This window comes from Anolis carolinensis, chromosome 4 (assembly GCF_035594765.1).
Source record: "Anolis carolinensis isolate JA03-04 chromosome 4, rAnoCar3.1.pri, whole genome shotgun sequence".
NCBI classification, from domain to species: Eukaryota; Metazoa; Chordata; class Lepidosauria; order Squamata; family Dactyloidae; genus Anolis; species Anolis carolinensis.
This window is the reverse complement of record NC_085844.1, coordinates 122,199,963-122,222,214: the sequence shown is the minus strand read 5'-3', so window position 1 is coordinate 122,222,214 and position 22,252 is coordinate 122,199,963. Positions and strand designations below refer to the sequence as shown.

General features: G+C 39.9%; 1 protein-coding gene across 1 annotated transcript in view; it reads left to right on the top strand.

The window, feature by feature from the left end:
- Positions 1-22,252, top strand: part of LOC100557827 (uncharacterized) — a gene marked incomplete at its 5' end in the record, with an annotated part of 227,814 nt that overhangs the window by 8,577 nt on the left and 196,985 nt on the right. The window contains 3 exons of the mRNA XM_062977712.1: positions 7,718-7,804; positions 11,419-11,502; positions 15,101-15,261. Coding sequence (XP_062833782.1) covers positions 7,718-7,804; positions 11,419-11,502; positions 15,101-15,261 — 332 coding nt within the window. The remainder of the gene's footprint in view (positions 1-7,717; positions 7,805-11,418; positions 11,503-15,100; positions 15,262-22,252) is intronic.

Below are 22,252 nucleotides of genomic sequence, written 5' to 3'. Positions count from 1 at the left end.
TCTAAACGTATAAACACATTTGTAAGAGTTCCTAAAGATGCTGAATTTTGCTTCTGTTGTAATGTTAACAGCATGTTAATGTTTACTATAACTGCCTGTTTATATGTGCAGTGTAAAAAGCATAACACAGATTTCTCAGTGGACCTTTTCATTTGCATGTTATATGCTTTCAGATATTTAATTAGTAATTAGTTGGCAATCTATTCATGGATTTACATAATTAGTGAATGCTTATGGTGCTACCTAACAGAGATGTTCACAAATTTTAAAATTTTGGAAAACAAATCAACAAGAAATCAATAATGCTTTAATGTGTGAACCTTTTTCTAGTATTCTGTATAAATTTAAAAAATAAGATGGCATTTGGCAACAAGCATATAATCAATAGCTATTTTTGAAAAATGTGATGGGAACTACATAGGGAAGATTATCTGGAAATTTTCTTCTTGCAACCCAATAATGACTGAATGATACAATAAAGATAAATTGTAAATCATCAAAGGCTGGATCGGCATTTCCCTATCTCCCAGGATCTGCTTTGAACTGGATTATATGAGTCTACACTGTCAGATAATCTGGGATCAAATCCTGGGATTTGGGAAGTGGAAGGATCCAAAGAAAGTCTTCTGTCTCCATTTTAGGAGAGCTGAACTCTGTCATTCAAAATAGTTTATAGGGATGAATGCTAGCTCAAATTAAGCTAACTCATGACCAAGTCAGAAGCTCAGACTTTTGAAGTAATGCATCTTCTGTAACATATTTTATTTTGCAATAACAATGTTATCAAGGTCATTAATGTTGCTCATCACTCCTAAAACTTTATAAGATTGTTTTTAAAAATCATTTTGGCTATTGTAATAAGTTAACTGTATTTTATTGCACATTTGAATACACATTAAATTTTTTAATAATTAAAAGGTTATCAAATCAACCCTTTCCTAATGAGCAGCAGGATTATTTTTTTCTGTAATAAGCAACTAATACCTGAATGGCTCGGGTTCCTTTCCTAAACAATGAGCGAAACATTTTTTTTCAAAATCAACATGCAAAGTTTTGGTAAAGCTAGTTTCAAATGTGTGCTGCTTAGGAGTTTTACAACACAATATTATTTTAAAAATTTATCTCTGTAATACAGCTGCCATCAAAATAATTTCTCCAATACCACAATGGAAACATGTGAAAATGCTGTCCATATATGAGTGCTGGGTAAAGGCAGGCTAACAATGTATTTAAAGAAATGTCATGATGCTGTTACTAGAACAGCTAGAAATATGGAATAATGCAAGAAGAGTGAAAGAGGCCTTTGTTTCAGTGAGATAAGGCAAAAGTTCTTGTGAGGATTAGAAACTGAATTTTGCATCCAGTCTAATATCCTATTAGACATGTTGACTGTATGTTGTGTGTTCTATTGTTCATCACTTTGTGCTTCAGAGTACTTTCAAAATATGTAATACATTGCATATAGAAAAAGGACCTTTATTTATTTATTTCATGTCAAAAGCATTGCATAATAAATAAGTTTAAAAATGATAAAATAAAGGAATCACAAACAGCTAAATAGTTTTGGACCAAAAGCGGGCAACAGCAATTGCATTGTCCGTAGCTTTAAACAACTCCTCCTCCATGCATGAGGCAGGGCATTGTGGGCAAGCATACATATGAGGAGAGGAAAAAAAGGACTATTTTATGTTTATGCAAAATTTAGGAAATGTGTTCTTATAAGCAAACTTCCTTTTTTGTGTCAGGAGTGACTTGAGAGACTACAAGTAGCATCTGGTATGAGAGAATTGGCTGTCTGCAAGCACGTTGCCCAGGGGAAGCCCAGATGGTTTTGGTCTTTTTACCATTCTTGTGAGAGGCTTCTCTCATGTTCCCACATGGAGCTGGAGCTGAAAGAGGGAGCTCATCCACGCTCTCCCGGGTTGGATTTGAACCAACAACCTTCAGGTCAGCAACCCAACCTTCAAGTCATCAGTCCTGCTGGCACAAGGGTCTAATTCACGGCGCCACCGGGGGCTCCTGGTGAACATCTGAAATTATATAAGAAATGACATGTGCAAAATATATTATATACGTGGTGCCGGATACAGAAAACCAGTGATTGGAACTAGATATACAGCATTCTTTGGCCTATATGACATTTCTTTGTTGCCATGGTGTATTGCATCTTTTGTTTAGGGAGTGCAAAGGGCTTCCTACTGTGTCTTGGTCATGAACTTGCAGAACTTGAGTCTGCAAAGAGTTAAGTTTGGCATTCATTCATTTAGAATTGAGGCTACCTCCACAGCTTTTGCCATGAGGCTGGGTCCTCAACCTATCCAACATATTAGAGATCTTTGGCTTTCAAGATATATGTGTGCCTTTTCAAGTTTGAATTGTGTTTTTTTTAACAACTGTTGTTATACAGTTAGGTTCCAGATGCTTTTTTGAGAAGCAGTGGACATCACTAGTTCTTTGGCTTAGAAATGGAGATGAGCACCAACCCCCAGAATCGGACACAACTAGACCTAACATCAGGGGAAATTTTTGCCTTTACTTTACCTTGGTTGAAATGACTTGAGTATTCTTAAGGGCAGGCAATGCATAATTTCCATACATTCAGACCACATTGCCTGGAGTTATGCTGGTTTGTGAAATTTGGTGTAGTGAAGGGGATCTCCAATGTCTTGATAAAGCCTGGAAGAGGGATAGCAGAGAGAACTGGAATGTGTTGTCGAACCTCACAACCTCTGAGGATGTCTGCCATAGATGTGGGCGAAATGTCAGGAGAGAATACTTCTGGAACATGGCCATACAGTCAGGAAAACACACAACAACCCAGATCTGGAATGCTTTGCACAATGGGTGGAGCCACTTTCTTGCACATCCTAACAGTAATTGTTGCTGAAGGGCTAATGGCATTCACCTCTCAGAAGAAGGCAATTTGATTTTCCTGGGAGATTTGAAATGGGGCGGGTGGGCGGGCGGGTGAGCTAGATGAGCTTGATGGAGGAAAGGGACCAAACAGATGCATGTCCCTTGTCCATCTAGGTGGTGCAGGGAGAATTTAAAAGTTCTGTGTACATTTGGTATCCTTTTTTTTTTTTGAAAGGTAAGATTCTGTAATGGCCTCCATGAATCCTGACATTCAGGGGTAAGTGAAGAAGAAGTCTACCTTGAGGTTGACTTTGGGGCTTCACTCATTCTTATAAAGTTCTGGGACTTTGGTGGGAGTACCCTGGGTTTACCTTTCAGAAAGTGGCCAGATGAGGGTTAACTCAATTATTAGGTTGCTGTTGGGGCTGAGATTTTGCCAGAGGGAAGACTGAGTGGGTAGTCTATGGTAGACACCTGGCCTCGGTTGAAGCTGCATCAGGTTGCTTTCCCCTCTTGTGCTTTTCAGATGCAATCAACTTAAATAGGAAATGGATCAAATTAAGCGGCCCTTATTTAACTCAACATTTTGTGTATGGTTTCATTATTTCATGGCTGCTCATTAATATCATTCAGAGCACTGAAGGATCCATATAGAGATACACATTGCCATTTTCTCTTTTAATACCCAAGTGAATTATTCTGCCAACATCTGAAAAGGAGCATGTTTCCACACTGCTTGGTGCTAGAGGAAAACAATTACACTGAATAAGGTGGACTAGCTCTGTTATTGCGCTACATAAGACTTTGATTACATACTGCCAAGATTCATACCAGCCTCGTAGTTGTTGACAGATAAAGTAACAAAAATGAAACTCATTTATTTTTTCTTTATTGAGACCTCAAGGTAAAGCAAATTTTCAGGTCTTGTAGTTACTGCATGGAGAGAACAGAGACTGACAGTCAAAGTATGCCGGTCCAGAAATCTAAATTAAACCTAGTTTCATATCAGAGTTTCATTTAGTCTCTGAAAGGAGCTGCTGCCTGGATTATTTTTGTTAAACCTAAAACAAATATACTGTGGATTGCTGCAGTGTGTCTTGGATATGTTATCTTTGTCGTACATCTGGTGCTTGTATACTTCCTTTTCTTTCACTTTGCTCTTTCAAATATATATGAAACTATAAGCTATACTCTTATTTGTTAACATATTCCCATAATTTAAAATCCAAATATCTATTCTTATTTATGTATTTGGATATGACACAAAGTTGTTTAAAATTGAACTGGCTTTTTGTTTCATTACTAAAATGCACATTACAGCAAACTATTCTTGGCTATAAAGCATCACACATGTAAATGACATAATGCCTACTTGACCAAAAGTGACCCTTTATATATTTTTTATCAAGGACATTGCCCCATATGAATTAGAGGGTCATGGGAGACCCTTCGAAGGGGGTGGGCATGCATTGAATCCCAGAAGGCCACTATTTTGGGAAACAAGAAATGACAATAATTTCCAGTCCTCTTCCAGGGTATTTTGAGCAGGGTTTGGGTGTTTCAAGGTGGGAAGTATGCTTTAAAATGGATATAATACCCCGCCCCCCCTTTTTTAAAAATGCTTTAAATGTATTTTGCGGCTGGAAAAAATTCATTATCAGAAAATTTGAGGAATGGGGTTTCAAAGCCCTGGAGGGCATTACTTTAGGTCCCCAAAAGGTTGGATGTAATTCACAGGTCACATAATTCCAACTCCCACACATGAGGGTTAAATGAGGATTGCGCAAATGTTAAGAGAGGATTTCCTATTGAGCACAAAGGCGAATGTCTTCCTCATACAAAGATGTTGCATTCCTGGACCAAGCTTTACTGAACTGATGAAATGCAAATAATGTAACCTGAAAATGGAATTGTTTTGTCAGATCTGTGTAAGAGGTTTTGCAGCTCATTTTGAGAGCAAATAGGCAAAGTCTTGTATCTTGCTTATGGTAGGTGTCTGCATGCTCTAGGGTTGGTGAGTACCCATGAACAAACTTTAAGGAAATTGGTGGGTTCCAGAGTCCTGGAAGTCTGACCTTTGCTATAATTTTTGGGAACAACTTTAGTTACTCATGCAGCTGTTCTGAGGCAGCACTGGTATGGACCCTAGGAGTGACTGTGTAATTGGTGTATCAGCATTGGGAACCACTTTTACATGGTGTGTTAGTGGGGGTGCTGAACAAAACTTGATAGGTACAAGTTCAAATTCTTACCTGTCTTCAGTAAAAATGCTATAACCCCCTGATCTGCCTTTGGTATAGGGGTTAAAATCAGGCAGAAGAAATCTGTGAGCATTCTCCTGAGCTCATGGGGAAAAAGCATGAGCTCAATTGTAGCTGAAATGAATAGCACACCAATATGGTGGCAATGTCTAGTGATGCTGAAAGAGGTTTACAATCACACATCATCTTGGGCCAAATCAGCTCCGTTGCAGAAGCATGACACATTGAGCTGATTCAATTTAACCCAGCTTTGAAACTCATTAACAGACGTTGTGGGATATCCTAGATCTTTCCTCAAACTTTGGAGTGACTTGTAACTTTGGGCATGTACAATATAATCAACTGTGTCCTGTATAATCGACTTTCCTATTTGGGAAGTGTCTGCAACTGGTTACACTGCCATCACACTTTTTCTGAGCTTGGGGAGTCCAGGAACAGAGGATGACATTTACCGTGTCCCCTCAACCTGCCATTTGTGGTACCTACCAGACAGGAACATGACACTGTTTGTCACTCATCACCAGAAGTGATGATATCCAAAGTGACAAGGTGATTGGATATAGTCACTTCAGGTGATGAGCATTTTCCAGTGCCATTTCCATGCCTGGTGGGCATCACAAACAGCAGATTAATGGCGGTATCATGAGGGCTCCAAGGGCAGTTTGGGACTATGCAGTTCAATCTCCATCCAGCTTCCAAATGGCTTAAGTGCAGCTTCCAGCCATACTGATCTAGAATATTCCCAGTCTGAATCAGCATCACCTTTTCAGGCCAGTCAAGATGAATCCCAAATCCTTTGAACACTTCCTTAAAACCTATGGTTGAAGCAGGGCAATTCCAAAGTTAATAGAGGGGAGAGGGAGTAATCTATTAGGACCTTATCAGAAGATAGTGGGGGTGAAGTGTGTGTGATTGTTTCGTAAAGTAAAGAGAGGAATCGTAAACAGATAGTACCTTTCTCTGTACATTGCTCCGTTTTGTGACTTTTCCCTCTCATCAGACATATCAAACTTTGGAGTGCTTCCCTGTGGGTACCTGATATACTCCGTATCATACAGAGCCAAGAAGTCTCTGACCCACACATGTTTTTTTGTTTTTTTTGGAAAAAGTTATTTCCATTTTTTAAACAATATCCAGACAGGAAATAGTAACTAAAAGTTTTTTAATATGTATTACCATTTGGAGTTCTCATATGGACATCTAAAAACAACAGACTCCATTACTAACAAATTACATTTTGAAATACACTAATAGAATAGCAGTGCAATAAGAAAGCCAAGTAATTTTTTGGAAATCAATTAAAGAATATAAGAGTAAACAATAATAAATGTAAACCCACTAGCAAAGGAAAATTGTCCATTCCCTAAGTCTTCCAATGCCTCTATTCAGCAATATCTGTCATTTCAAATTTTTAAAAAAGAAATTTGAGAAGAAATCATCATGCATTTCTAGAAACAGGGATCACAGCTCATTGCTGTAAGGACACACTGCCCATCAGAATACCCTCTTCACCATGCCAAGCACTGAAAATTGGTGGAGACTGTCACGGACCCCATCACATGTTATTTTCAGACAAAATACCAGATCCGTCACACTAATTTTTTGCTAATTTCATGATTTCTCTCTATGCTCACAGATCAGCCCAAATTAATAATAGATCTGTAGTTCTGCGACCGGGGCGGGGGCGGGGGGCAGGGGCGATGAATGGAAGTAGGGCTGCATCGTCTGATGGCAGTCGTGACTCTGTTATTTTATGGTGTCAGACAGTGAAATGGGGAGGGGGATTGTCCGTCTGATGAGGTCATAAGTGAGGAAGGCTTACATGCATCCATTTCTTGACACAGCCATTAGAAGTGACTGGATACAATCAGGTCCACATCTCTAAAGGAGGGGACCCATGAGACGAAAATAATAAAACAACCCATTTAGGCCATAAAGATAAGATTGTGTGCTTGCTGATGTATTTCGCCCTTTCTTTTACAAATTTCATTAGTTCCTGGAGCAGTACACCCAGCCAGCAATCAAAACTGAAACTGCTAAATGAGTGCTTTTATTCCATCAAAATCATTGTGTGGATGCTGAGCCCAAGTTAATACAATTGCTGTTCAGATTAATGAGGCAGTATTTGCTGCATCTCCTCTGTAATTAAACACTTCCATGGCTGACAATAATATTAAAGATGCACCAGATGTTGAAAGCTCAGCGGTGAATCTGAAACTGTTAAAATTGAAGGGGTCACCTGTGAAGCACAGTCTCCTTAACAGTCACATTCAGAACCCATCTCAACAATTATTTTGGTTTAGAATTAATTTTAGATGGAGGGCTTACTTCTATCAGCCTATCATCTACATTTTAGAATTTTCTCATTAGGTTCTGAGCAAAAGTAACATAAACTGAACTTGTTTCCAAAATTACCTTTCCTGACCTTTCCCTAGATGATAATTATGAAAGTAGTCAGCTTAGAAGACTTTTAAAAAACCCTCCTTATAAACTGGTAGCAGAAATGCCCCTCTTGCATGCCAGTGTCGAATTTCAAAATTAACATTTTGGTTCATGTGCTTCTAATAATCACTGACCCTTACTTCATGTACTTTCCACAGGAAATGAATGCAGCAGAAATTACTTTGACCCTCTGATGGATGAGGAAATAAACCCAAGGCAGTGTGGGATGGAGGTCAGCAAAGAAGGTGAGGCAGAATTAAGTATGTAATTTTTGTGTCAGAATATTCTTTCCCATTCATGGAAATGAGGTGACAAAGATCACAAATTCGCTTCCATTTAAATATCCAGCCTACAATTTAAATTATAAGTCTTAGCTGCTCTAAATGTGAGGAGAAGCCTTGGTAGTCTTTGATGAAGGACAGTGTGTTAGCAAATAGATATAAGCAGCTTCCAGTTAAATTTGGTCTGGCTTTCTGTTTCCAGGTTGTGTTTTCTAGTGCAGTTGGAGTGGGGAGAATGGGCACATAAACAAGCAATATAACTTTAAAATTAAAATTCCCAGTTGGAATTACAATGGCAAATTGGTTGTGGGTAATCTATGCATTTCCTTCTCCTGTGTGGGAGAAACAGCTACAGAATCTCTATCCACAGTTTCTTTTGTCCATGTTCTCTGTAGGCATTTTCTAGGCCTTCCAGTGTGACTTTATATTATTCTTGGGCTGGAAGTCCTTCATTTCTATAAGGTTTGTTATTATCTGTGATTTTGTGTGTCCATAAAAATCCAGGAATGTATCTCCTGCAAATATGGGAATCATGCTGTATTACAAAATGGCTTTTTGGAAGTTAGCTCGAGGGCATAGAGCTAGTTATGAATATTTTCTAATATTGTAAATATTAAAGAGAGAGACTTACAGAGAGATATAGATGTGTATACAGTGGGTCCTTGGCATTCACTTGCATTTGGTTCCAGGATCCCCAGTTGATACTAAATTCCCTGGATATTCAAGTTCCATTATACATAATGGAGTAGTCAAATAGTGTCCTTTACATAAATAGCAAAATCTCAGTTTTCTTTTTTGGATTTTAAAAAATATTTTCAACTCATATAATACATCGATCCAGAAACAGTGGATATGGAGGGACGACTGGCTACATATTGATTAAGAATGGAGTTAACCTCTGAAGTGTACATAGGTTGATACAAGGACAGCGGAAAGAAAACCATAACCTTCTCCATTCATTTTCTCACTTTTACTTTTCAACTAAGGAACCTAAAAGGAAGAAGTAAAGATGTGAGGAATGTTCTTGAAGTTTCTCATTCTTGATGAGAGACTATCTGAATGGGTTGAGAAATCCCTTCACAAGAGCTGTTGTCTCCAGTATAAGAACAAAAAGGAGGAGGACTTTTTCATTCCATCAAGTAGTTCTTCTGCCCTTGCTTGAGGATGAATATGTTCATGTGTGTACATGCACGTGCTTTGCTTCACAAAGGAGAGGTTCAAGTTTTACACAGAGACTTTCTATACAAATCACAGAAACATCAATGAAAAAGGAAGAGAGACCGACCAAGGGCAAGATGGGTGGATGGTATCCTTGAAGTGACTGGCTTGAACTTGAAGAAACTGGGGGCGGCGACGACCGACAGGGAGCTCTGGCGTAGACTGGTCCATGAGGTCACGAAGAGTCGGAAACGACTGAACGAATGAAGAAGATTGTAACAAAATTTGAAAAAAATCTGTTCCTGGCTTGAAAGTGTTATTTCCTATTTAATTGTGTGATATTTACTTTGAAAATAGTTGTTATAATCCAGCAATTTCATTTTTGTGGCTGCCACAACTACGTTGAATTATTTGAGACTCTATGAGATATTCATGCATTGAAAAACTATAGCAAAATGTGCTGCAGGATTTCCCACAAAAACAAAGTTTTTGCAGTTTAATAAACTTTTTCCATGTTTTATGATAGGAACAATTAGGAAATGACATAACCCAGGAACAAAAATTGTGCTATATAGTGTTATTGGACAATGAATTAATCACAGATAACTGACAATTCACCAGTTAAACCAACTCTGGATTAATTTGGCTGAGTGTCTACACTCCCATGCTAAAGATATGGGCTTTTGTGTATTTCAAGGGACTGTAGTAGAGCGCAAAACTAACACTGCATGAGCTCTGAATATTATCTATGACTTCAAGAAATGTAACCAGTAATCACAATCATTCCTACCAAAGAACCAACTTAAATGATTTAAAGATCTGTCCACCTACTTAGCCATTTGAGACTCGCCAAACGCACATACACGAAGAAACAACCCAGGTCTTCCCTTAAAGTTATCAAAGTCATGCCCTTCTCTAACATTCTCTATTTATTGTGCCTGGCCTCATGGATTGGGAGGATGAGCATCTTCATATGAATATTAAACATTCCCTTGGGTTGTTGAGTGGAACAGACAGAAGTCCTTAGAAAAGTCCATCCAATTTGTTCCTTTTGTTTGACTTAATATATTAGGCCTTTCTGTGTCTTGAGGAGCCATATCTAAGTGGCTGTCCTTTTGAATTTCTCTTCTCATGTCTCTGGCTGAGCTGTCACTTGAAAGCCATACAGAAATCCAATTTACTGAGGTATGTTAGCCACAGCCGGCAGCCCCAGGTTGGTTGAGATCTGCGGAGCCACAGCATAACATGGAGCTTTCTTGATTCCAAACGTAATTATTTTGATCAATCCGTGACACCCAGGATTGGAAGAAACATGTTTGCATAAGGCACATCCAGAAGATACATACTCATTTTTGAAATGTCCAATTTATGATACCCTTTTATTTACTTCTGCTCTCTGCTGCTTCCTTTTCCTCCTCTTCCTCTTCTTCTGTTTTTTCTTCTTCCTCCTCTTCTTCCTCTTTTCAAAAAATACAACTGGAAATAGTACTTCAGATTTCTCAAGGGTAGTTTTATCATTTCCTTAAATCTGCACACTTGTTTCTTTTGCTTGGTCTGAAATATAAGGAAGAAAACAGACCATGGAGGAACTTGCCTCCAGCAGAACATGTCTGGGAAACCTGGAGGTTTGCATTCTATGTTCCTACACCTACAAGAAGACCAATGTGAAAGAGGAAAGCAAAGAAGTAAAGATACAGCTGTAATCATAATTTGGCCTTAAACTATAACTAATTACTTTTCAAAGGAATTTTCCAGGATCTTTTTGTACCGAGAAAGGCATGTTGAGAACACATGATTAGTTTTCATTTCAGAAAATTGCATCTACACCTGAAATATGAAATACTTTAATGTAGCACTCTAAGAAACAGTGTCACGTCATTTATAGCATTTTGTATCTACAAAAATGAAATATTTTTCATAATTGGACACTAACAAGCAGTGGGTTGCTGTACTTATTTAGACATATCAAAATATATTTTTCTTTTCTTTTCCCCACTTATATTTCATTTATATAATGGTAAAAGTTTTCCCCTGACATGAAGTCTAGTTGCGTCCAACTCTGGGGGTTGGTGCTTGTCTCAATTTCCAAGCCAAAGAGCCAGCATTGTCTGTAGATGCCTCCAAGGTCATATGGTTGACATGACTGCATGGAGCGCTGGTACCGTCCCTCTGAAGCAGTACCTATTGATCTACTCACATTTGCATGTTTTCGAACTACTAGGTTGGCAGAAGCTGGGGCTAACAGTGTGAGCTCACTGCTCTCCGGATTTGAACCACCGACGTTTTTGTTAGCAAGTTCAGCAGCTCAGTGGTTTAACCCACTGAGCCATTGGGGGCTCATTTATATACTCACTTACATATTATCTGGATTTCTGAAATAAGCCAGACCACTCTGATCTTCTTTGTTTAATTTCTTTTAGTCCCTGCGGAGCTACATGAGAGACTTCTCTATGAGAAACTGATGACAATTCTAGATGAAGAGAGCGGCATGTTGGCATCACCTGGTAAACTATAAAAATCTCTCATTTAGAAAGCCTAAATCATGTATATCTTGTTTATTAATATAAAAAAGAAATGAAAATCTGGTTCACAAATGCTTTGCCATCATTTTTTACTTCTCTATTCTTGTATTCTTCAGATAAATTGGACTACAACAATGACAATCAACCTTTGGGGAATTAGACCATCAGTTCTGCACCCCTAAGGATCATCATTGTGTGTGTGTGTATTTTTTTTTTTTGGTCAGGAGCAACGTGAGAAACTGCAAGTCCTTCTGGTGTGAGAAAATTGGCTGTCTGCAAGGATGTTGCCCAGGGAACGCCCAGATGTTTGATGTTTTACCATCCTGTGGGAGGCTTCTCTCATGTCCCTGCATGGAGAGCTAGAGTTGACAGATGGGAGCTCACCCCACTCCCTGGATTCAAATAGTTGGCCTTTTGGTCAGCAGTCCTGCCAGCACAAGGGGGTAACTCATTGCGCCACTGGGAGCTCCCACTATTATATGATCCCCTCCAGCAAAACAGAAATAGCTAGAAACCCGCTTTTAGTTTTCTTTTTTAAATGTTATTTTTTCCAGTGTGGAATGGGAGACATATGGAGAGCCCCATTTTGTTTTAAAGAAGAGTCGCTATTTCTGAAGACTTCCTAGAGTAGCATTTGCTTTGGGCTGAAAACTCTTTTAATTGATGGAGGGTGCAGGCAGGAATCTATATGATTGATGAGGTCAGATATTTCCTACCCTTAAATGATAACTATGACGATAATGAGTCAGGCTGTGGAAGGATGTGATATATGGCCACTCTATATTTCATAGCTGAAAGATGAACTGTAAATTGTCTTTGTTGAAATTACGTGCTGGGGATACTGTGAAAATTCTGCCTGTGACATTATACTTGAGATTAACTGTTCATAAATGCCAGTAATATCTTCAATGATGTTGCAATCATAATGTTTTGAACATGTTTGTGTCTCAGTGATGTTGAAATGTCTTCATTGATTGTCCGAAGATTTCATCTGTATCCCCCCCACCCCCTGCTCTTATGCATATAGGGTTCTAAACGTTTCTGTTTTCTCCTTTCACTTTGTGTTGTTGTTTATTCGTTCAGTCGCTTCCGACTCTTCGTGACCTCATGGACCAGCCCACGCCAGAGCTCCCTGTCAGCCGTGGCCACCCCCAGCTCCTTCAAGGTCAAGCCAGTCACTTCAAGGATATCATCCATCCATCTTGCCCTTGGTCGGCCCCTCTTCCTTTTTTCTTCCATTTTCCCCACCATCATTCCCTTCTGCAAGCTTGCCTGTCTTCTCATTATCTGGCCAAAGTACTTCATCTTTGCCTCTAATATCCTTCCCTTCAGTGAGCAGCCGGGCTTTATTTCCTGGAGTATGGACTGGTTGGATCTTCTTGCAGTCCAAGGAACTCTCAGAATTTTCCTCCAACACCACAGTTCAAAAGCGTCTATCTTCCTTCGTTCAGCCTTCCTTATGGTCCAGCTATCACATACACAGTCTACTACGGAGAATACCATTGCTTTAACTATGCGGACCAGTTTAACTATGGGGTTGCTAGTTTGATGTCTCTACTCTTCACTATTTTATCGAGGTTGGTCACTGCTCTCCTCCCAAGAAGTAATCATCTTCTGATTTCCTGGCTGCAGTCTGTGTCTGCAGTAATCTTTGCACGTAGAAACAGAAAGCCTGTCACTGCCTCCATGTTTTCTTCCTCTGTTTGCCAGTTATCAATCATCCTTTCACTTAAATTCAGAAATTTTAAAATTCAGTTTTCCTAGTGTCCACCTTGACTTGCACAATTTACCCAAATTACACAAGTTTCCCCTTGACTAAGTAAACCTGTTGCCCTAAGCACACACATACGTTCAGGTTTAAATCAAAGGAAAATCTCTGTATCCCATGGTAGTAGGGTTTCAGGTCACCCATATATTAGACCATTTAGATAGTGGAATTTTGAAATCTGTAATTAACTATGTTGGTTGAGCAAAAGTACAAACATAAATGGCTATAGACATTTCGGTTTCTTATTCTTGTTTGCATAAAACACTTGAGGAAAATGGAAATTGTTTAATCAGATTTGTGTCTTGCACCATATGGAAGGAATTATGTGACAGTTTACCATAGAAAGAGGACGGAATAGACAAATACAAAAGCATGGGTTTCTCTTCAGATAACTCAGATGAATTGAGATGCAGATAAACTGGTAACTGTAATTTTTAGTGATGCTAATATGGGGAAATGAGCAAGAGAACTCCCTTGATTATTTGTGACCTAAAGTTCTAGAAAAACAGAATAAAAGCCATAGCTTAATTTTCAGAGCAATATTTGGAGCTGTAATCAAAAAGACTTACAAATACAAGAATATGTTTGCAATTGTGAGAATAATCGATACACATTGGATCAGGATTGAAATAGCCCATTAGTTTCATTTTCATGTCTTTCCTTGTCAACACTCATTTCCATTCTATGTGTGATTTTATCAAATTTGGTCCACCTTCTGAATGAGACCTCAAATCATTACACCTAATATGTCATTTGTTAATAATTAATTTTTTTGTACAAGTAACATGTTACCCATGATTGAAAAATGGGATAGCTGATGTAATGCCAGTATCTCAGGAGACGTTACTTCTTTCAGTCACTAAAAATAGCCAAAAAATGACTAGTACTCTGAAAATAATAATAATAATAATAAAGGCCACCCTATTGGGATCTGCGCGCATCATCCGAAAATACATCACACAGTCCTAGACACTTGGTTCGACTTGTGATTTTGTGATACGAAATCCAGCATATCTACCTTGTTTGCTGTGTCATAATAAAATAATAATAATAATAATAATAATCATCATCATCATCATCTCTCTCAAAAGAGACTCAGAGTGGCTAAGAATGTTAAAAACAAATATTTCATTGACTGTTCAATTGTGTATAAGCATTATTGGCTTATCTTTGTTAGAAATTTTCAATTTACTGAAACATACAGAATGACCCTTGTATCCATTGCATAAGTAGCTGTCGTTTCACCTACCCACATCTATGTCATCTTCATGACTTTTCAAGGTCCTCCAGGTGATTCTATGGTATTCTTCCTGTGGACATTACCATGGAGTCATAGTTGCAGGAACAAGCAATTTCTGAAAGAAGATAGGTCCTCCAGGACAATTATATGGTAACCTCTGTTGGAGGTTGTTCATTTGAATAGAGTTCACTGTTGTCCACAGAGATTTTCCCTACATGACAATTACTTCTGAAAGGTGGTAACAGGTTTTCTTGGATGCTCTTAGCAGATGATTTCCTGAGTTTCTGGTCAACAGGTTGAATGATGACCAAGTGGCACCTCTAAAATATTTGCAGCTTTTTCTTCCTCCTTTCTGTCTGAGCATTTTCCTACTGTTGGGATTGCTCCATATTAAACTGAAGCATATTTCTCAGTTATTTGTGAGCACTAATTCTGGCAACAAATCCTGGATTAAGCATGTACTCAGAGTGCATCTGGCTCCAACTGAGGGGCTAGAGATTCTAGTCAAAAGCAAACTAGATCCTAAAAGCTTAACATGTGCCTATCTCTGTCTTTAGAAAAACAGGCTGAAGGCAAACATGGTGATGATGCTTTAGATTCTGCATGGCCTATCAGGTATAACAAGACCTTTCATCTTTGTGAGGAAGCTGAAGAAGTTCTGCCTTATATTGAGCAGTTTGAGAAGGATGTTCAAGATGAGATCATTCTCCTTGGCAACTCTCCACCGGAACAGGTTAGAATGAAGTACCAACAGTCCCTTTATGTGCTCTATAAGTGGCTTTTTTCCACACAAGACTGCAGCAAAGGTGCTTTTGCAATTTCCTGCTTCATTCATACTGATTTATTTTAGATTATAATGGCAGACAATGGGAACAGAGACAGTAAAGTCAGATATAAGTTTTAGACTTTACAATAGTGCTCCCCTCAACCTCTCTCATGCCAGCCACAAAGACTCCCCATTTAGGTGTTTGGATGATCATTGGGGGTGGCAAGGGATGGATGTGCAGTGCCTTGCATAGTAGATGGATGGTGTACATAGCTGCATATCTGTGAATAGACTCGAGTATGTAGATTACATATGAATAAAAGAAAGACAAACAGCAGTAACCCAGATGAGAAGAGTGTGAAGTTGTGGATTAACATCTCCACTGACCACTTAGTTGTGATGAAGAGAAGGAGGGAGACCAAGAGTGGCCATCTAGTAGCATTGAACCATCTGGGAGGATGGTGGTCTAAATTGTCCAGGGACTAATCTGACATTTACTACTCCAGATTGGCCCCAGGATAAGTGGTCTATTTAGAGCCACCCTGAGGGACAATGGTTGAAATATGTTCTTTATGTGTGATGTGGAGTAAACCTATTTGGGGAGAATACATTTAGTAGAATAAAGACAATGTGTTGTCGAAGGCTTTCATGGCCGGGATCACAGGGTTGTTGTATGTCTTTCGGGCTGTGTGGCCATGTTCCAGAAGGAATAAAGACATTTGAGAAGTGGGCAATTACTAGCTTGCTTTCTGTTAAATGAAGAATCTTTAGGCACACAAGCTGTGGATTCAAAGAAGAAGTTCTGTGTCCTGAAGTTTAGATTTTAATTGCCACTTTCTATTCAGATTGTTTGGGTGCATAAGCAATTTTGCTCCTTTGTACTGAAGGGACCATGGGCCAGAAATTAGTAGACTTTTGCATATATAGCTTTGCCTCTGTTTATATCATATTAGCTTCATATAGACAATAAGTTCTTTGTATAAGCCAAAGTAACAAAGGACCTATGCCCCTCCCTTTCTCTTGAGCTGGTACCTTTCTCCAGAAAGTTCCAAGGCCAAATGCTAGCTTGAGATCAACAAGTGAGATCATGGACACCACTTGTGCCAAAGAGGTGTGGAGGTGAAGAAGACCCTCAGTAATTGGTCAAGTTTAGATAAGCCGATATACATATTCTTTGTTTACAACGCCAAGCTTCGTGGCAGCCATTTGCAAGTACACCCCTTTTGGGGTGTATGGCTGTCCCACCTTCTCATAGCTATGTGAAATAAACTTTGCTTTTGTACTCTCACGAGACTGGATTTTCTGTCTCATTGCCTCCTGTGCCAGAACTCCTTTTTGAGATAAATTGTCTTACAGTACTGTCCTATGTTTCCCTCTCTTGCACACTTTTAAAGGCGGATGTCTTTGGGACATTTTATTATTTATTTATTTGGTGTATAGTCAGCCAAATCCTGTGAGCCTTGAATAGTTTACAACAGTCTTCCCCAGATGTTGTAGTCCTATTCCCAAGGGACTCACTGTGTAAAGAAATAAAATGATCTGGAGAATAAAATAGACCAAATAAAAATATTAAAAGGCACTGTAAACATTTTCAATATTTTTTTAAAAAATTCAATAGGTGACTCCTTACATAGTCAAAACAGCACAAGAGGGAGCCCAAGCATGTTAGGTTTGTAAACAAAATGCAACAATCTGAGCTGAAAGGGAATTCTACCTGCTGCGAGCTCACTGTGAACAGTTGTATTGGCTCTGTTACAAGCTGAGTAAGATGGATTTTTATCTTCTCTGTCTCTCTTCTGGTTGTATGAATAGCTGTTAGCTTCTATTCTTCTTATTTTGTTCTCTGGGATCTGTCATTCGCTTTCTCAGCAATGTGTTTGTTGAGAGCTCTGGAATTCTTGGGAATAATAATATAGTTTCTTCAGATACTTGAAGGAGTCAAATTTTACTGTGATTATTTACCTGTCATACTCCATAGGCCAACTGTTCTAGACTTCCCAGGGCTAATCTACTCCAGGCAGTTTAGCATGGTATATATGTATGTCCTATGTCATGGTTTGCAAAGGCAATGTGCTGTGTGTGTTAACTGGAAAATGAAGTGCATGAAGCTGATTGGCTGAGCCTGGGGATTGATTTGATACTGTTTCTGTTCTGCTGCTGCAGAACCAGTTTGGGCAAGTTTTTCAGTGCTGACTGAGTACTGCTGGTGAAGAGAGCAATATATACTTAGAGAGGCCTTGCTATTTTGAGGCCAGTTTGCTGCTGAGAAAAGAAGGAGAAGAACCAGGACTGTATTCTTCTCTGAAGCAGATTTGTGGACTGAGAAAGGACCATTTATGATTGTGAACTTCTGTAAGTGATCAGAGGGATCATTGTAAATACTACTGTTTTTGATCTCTTGGAATCAGTAAAGTTCCTGTGTTTTTGTTCTGCAAACCTGAGTTGCATGTTATTATTCTGTGGGTGACTCTGTATCACGGGCACACATAAGAGCTATTTATCATCATCAGTCCGTGACACCTTAGAGCAGCCCCAGATATAGTGCCATTGTTGAGATTGTCCAGAAGTGCATCTACTCCACAAAGGTGAACTGCATCCCACCTCATCCATGTTGCCATCACTCCTAGCTGGCCACGAAGCCCCATGCAAACTCCTGGCCATTTCAGGCACCTTTGTTGACATCAGACCAGGGTGTCAATGCAACCAGCAAGAAGAAAAGGAAGGACCCTTTCTCCCCTCCTCCTTCCTGCTTCTGTGAGTTTCTTATTCTGATGTGAGCAGTGGTACCTGTGATGGCCAGGAGGTCACAGAGCATGGTGGATGGCTGGGAGTGGCAGGGGCAGTGCCAGTGCCAGTGCCAAGGGCATGATAAACAGCACAGGAAAAGAGTGATGGCACCAGTGTCCAGTCTGGACAATGGATTGTGCTGAATCATAGAATCATAGAATAGTAGAGTTGGAAGAGACCTCATGGGCCATCCAGTCCAACCCCCTGCTAAGAAGCAGGAAATCGCATTCAAAGCACCCCTGACAGATGGCCATCCAGCCTCTGCTTAAAAGTCTCAAAAGAAGGAGCCTCCACCACGGCCCGGGGGAGAGAGTTCCACTGTCGAACAGCCCTCACAGTGAGGAAGTTCTTCCTGATGTTCAGGTGGAATCTCCTTTCCTGTAGTTTGAAGCCATTGTTCCGTGTCCTAGTCTGCAGGGCAGCAGAAAACAAGCTTGCTCCCTCCTCCCTGTGACTTCCCCTCACATATTTGTACATGGCTATCATGTCTCCTCTTAGCCTTCTCTTCTGCAGGCTAAACATGCCCAGCTCTTTAAGCCGCTCCTCATAGGGCTTGTTCTCCAGACCCTTAATCATTTTAGTCGCCCTCCTCTGGACGCTTTCCAGCTTGTCAACATCTCCCTTCAACTGTGGTGCCCAAAATTGGACACAGTATTCCAGGTGTGGTCTGACCAAGGCAGAATAGAGGGGGAGCATGACTTCCCTGGATCTAGACGCTATTCCCCTATTGATGCAGGCCAGAATCCCATTGGCTTTTTTAGCTGCTGCATCACATTGCTGGCTCATGTTTAACTTGTTGTCCACGAGGACTCCAAGGTCTTTTTCGCACACACTGCTGTCAAGCCAGGCGTCCCCCATTCTGTATCTTTGATTTCCATTTTTTCTGCCGAAGTGAAGTATCTTGCATTTGTCCCTGTTGAACTTCATTTTGTTAGTTTCGGCCCATCTCTCTAGTCTGTCAAGATCGTTTTGAATTCTGCTCCTGTCTTCTGGAGTGTTAGCTATCCCTCCCAGTTTGGTGTCGTCTGCAAACTTGATGATCGTGCCTTCTAACCCTTCGTCTAAGTCGTTAATAAAGATGTTGAACAGAACCGGGCCCAGGACGGAGCCCTGCGGCACTCCACTTGTCACTTCTTTCCATGATGAAGATGATGCATTGGTGAGCACCCTTTGGGTTCGTTCACTTAGCCAATTACAGATCCACCTAACCGTAGTTTTGTCTAGCCCACATTTTACTAGTTTGTTTGCCAGAAGGTCGTGGGGGACTTTGTCAAAGGCCTTACTGAAATCCAGGTAGGCTACATCCACAGCATTCCCTGTATCGACCCAACTCGTAACTCTATCGAAAAAAGAGATCAGATTAGTCTGGCATGACTTGTTTTTGGTAAATCCGTGTTGACTATTAGCAATGACTGCATTTGTTTCTAAGTGTTCGCAGACCACTTCCTTAATGATCTTTTCCAGAATCTTGCCTGGTATCGATGTGAGGCTGACCGGACGGTAATTGTTTGGATCGTTCTTTTTTCCCTTCTTGAAGATAGGGACCACATTCGCCCTCCTCCAATCTGCTGGGACTTCTCCCGTTCTCCAAGAACTCTCAAAGATAATTGCCAGTGGTTCTGAAATAACTACCTATGCAGACTACCCCAAAGTTGTGGGATACCCTGGAGTTTGCTATGCATTTTAATATAGACAGCTTTCCATTTGGATTTTTTTTTTTGCAATTGTAAACCATCTTCCAGATGTCCAAGAAAAACAAATAATCAAGGCCATTCTAACAAACATGGAATGGATTAGGGAATTGATCTGCCACACACATTACAAATTCCTTTTTAATAAAAATTTGGGGAAACAAACCTAGAAAATTAGACAAATATTAGCTTCTTTTATATAAGGATGCAAACTAGATCTGCTAAAGGCAGACTTCTTCAGAAGCATTCATGCAAATAAATGTGCTCAGTCTCTTGTATGTACAAGTGAGATCAATTTTTCTGAAAATAAAAGGTAAGCAAGGAGCAGTAAAAGGAAATGCTTGAAAGGTTTCCTTGATACTTTTAAATATGCATTTACTTTTTCTGATGTTTAATTAACAAGAAAAGAGTTTTAGGCAGATGAGATGTATGTGGTTGTGGCTCACCGCCTTCTTCAGAGAAAGAGAAGGATGAAGTGAGGGAGCAGTCTCTATGTGTCCATAAAGAGTTAGAAGTTGCTGACATCACAGGGATTGACTGCCTGTTTAATGATCAATGAATCATTGGTGCCATTCATTACCAATCTATGGTTAAGCCAAGGGAAAGTTTGGCAGACAATGCAAAATATTGTTAGAGCCATGACCTACATTATTTAAGTATTCTCATTTCTGTAATGGCAAAAATGACATGGGGCGTAATGAATATCCTGAATCCAGAGGCTTGGATCCTCTTCTTCAGTCTTCAGGGATGGACTGGAATCTCAGCACAATTTTGTAAAAAAATATTGGTGTTTATATTTGTGAATGCATATATGTTACAGTGTGTTGACCGCACTTCTCTCACCCCCTTCAGAACATCATTAGAGACCATTGCCAGGGATTGCACTAAAATCTTAGGGCCAAAGCTGCTTCTGACCTGGCGATTGTATGTATGGATATTGGAGCGTGACTTCTAGTCTTCCTCACAATAAGCTAAGGATGCTAGAAGCTGCAGTTGAGCAACATTTGGAGGGACATATTACTTTAACGGGAGCCCCCAGTGGTTCAGTGAGTTTAACCGCTGAACTGTGAAGTCGTTCCACTGCCAGTTACATTCTGAGAATTTTTGGTCTTCTCATTGTGATGTCTCTGTGTGTTTCCTGTATACATAAAATGTCACACGAGATATCCTCAGACATTTTGGCTAATAGCTCTTCCTTAGCAAGTGACAAACCTTCTATATTAATAGACATAATTGTTAGCAATGGTCTTGATAAAGACGTTTGGTGTTCATCCATTTGTGGAGAGATAAAACACATTTAAAATGTTAAAAAGGTTGGAAAGATTAGCCGTTTACAAGAAACGTTGCCCAGGGGATGCCCGGCTGGATTTACTCAGTCTTCGAGGAGGCTCTTTCCGTGTCCCCCTGGAGAAATTCTCCACCTTGTGTGACTGTGGAGCTGAACAAACAACTCCGCATATGTATGCTTGCTCACAATGCCCTGCTTCATGTACGAAGGAGGAGTGGTTTAAAGCTACGGACAATGCGGTCACTGTTGCCCGCTTTTGGTCTAAAACTATTTAGCTGTTTGTGATTCCTTTATTTTATCTCTTTTGGACTTGTTTGTTATGCAATGCTTTTTGACACGAAATAAATAAAAAACCGCTGAACTGCTGAACTTGCTGACTGAAAGGTTCGTGGTTTAAATCTCGGGAGTGGGGTGAGCACCCACTGTTGGCCGCAAACAGCTTCTGCCAACCTAGCAGTTCGAAAACATACAAATAATAATAATATTTGTATTATTATTAATATTTGTATGTTTTCAAACTGCTAGGTTGGCAGAAGCTGGGTGCAGCCAACAGTGGGTGCACACCCCACTCCCGAGATTTAAACCACGAACCTTTCAGTCAGCAAGTTCAGCAGTTCAGCGGTTTTTTATTTATTTTGTGTCAAAAAGCATTGCATAACAACAACAATAATAATAATAATTCTCAAAAGCAAGCTCAATGGAGGCAACACCATCAAGGCCATAAACACCTGGGCCATACCTGTCATAAGATATACTGCTGGCATTATAAATTGGACACAGGCGGAACTGGACAATCTGGACAGAAAAACAAGAAAACTCATGACCATTCATCATTCACTGCACCTCGCAGTGATGTTGACCGGCTATATCTGCCTAGAAGATCAGGGGGCAGAGGACTCTTACAAGTCAAACAAGCAGTCAAAGAAGAAGAACATGCCCTGGCAGAATATGTAAAGCAACGTGAAGAACCTGCTTTGATTGAAGTCAAAAATCAGAAACTCCTCAAAGCACAGCAGACAAAAAACCAGTACAAGAAAGCCACACTACAAACTAGAGCTGACAGCTGGCACAACAAAACATTGCATGGAAAGTTCCTTGACAAAATTGAAGGAAAAGCTGATAAGGAGAAGACCTTGCTATGGCTTACAAATGGGACCTTGAAGAAGGAGACAGAAGGCCTGATCCTTGCAGC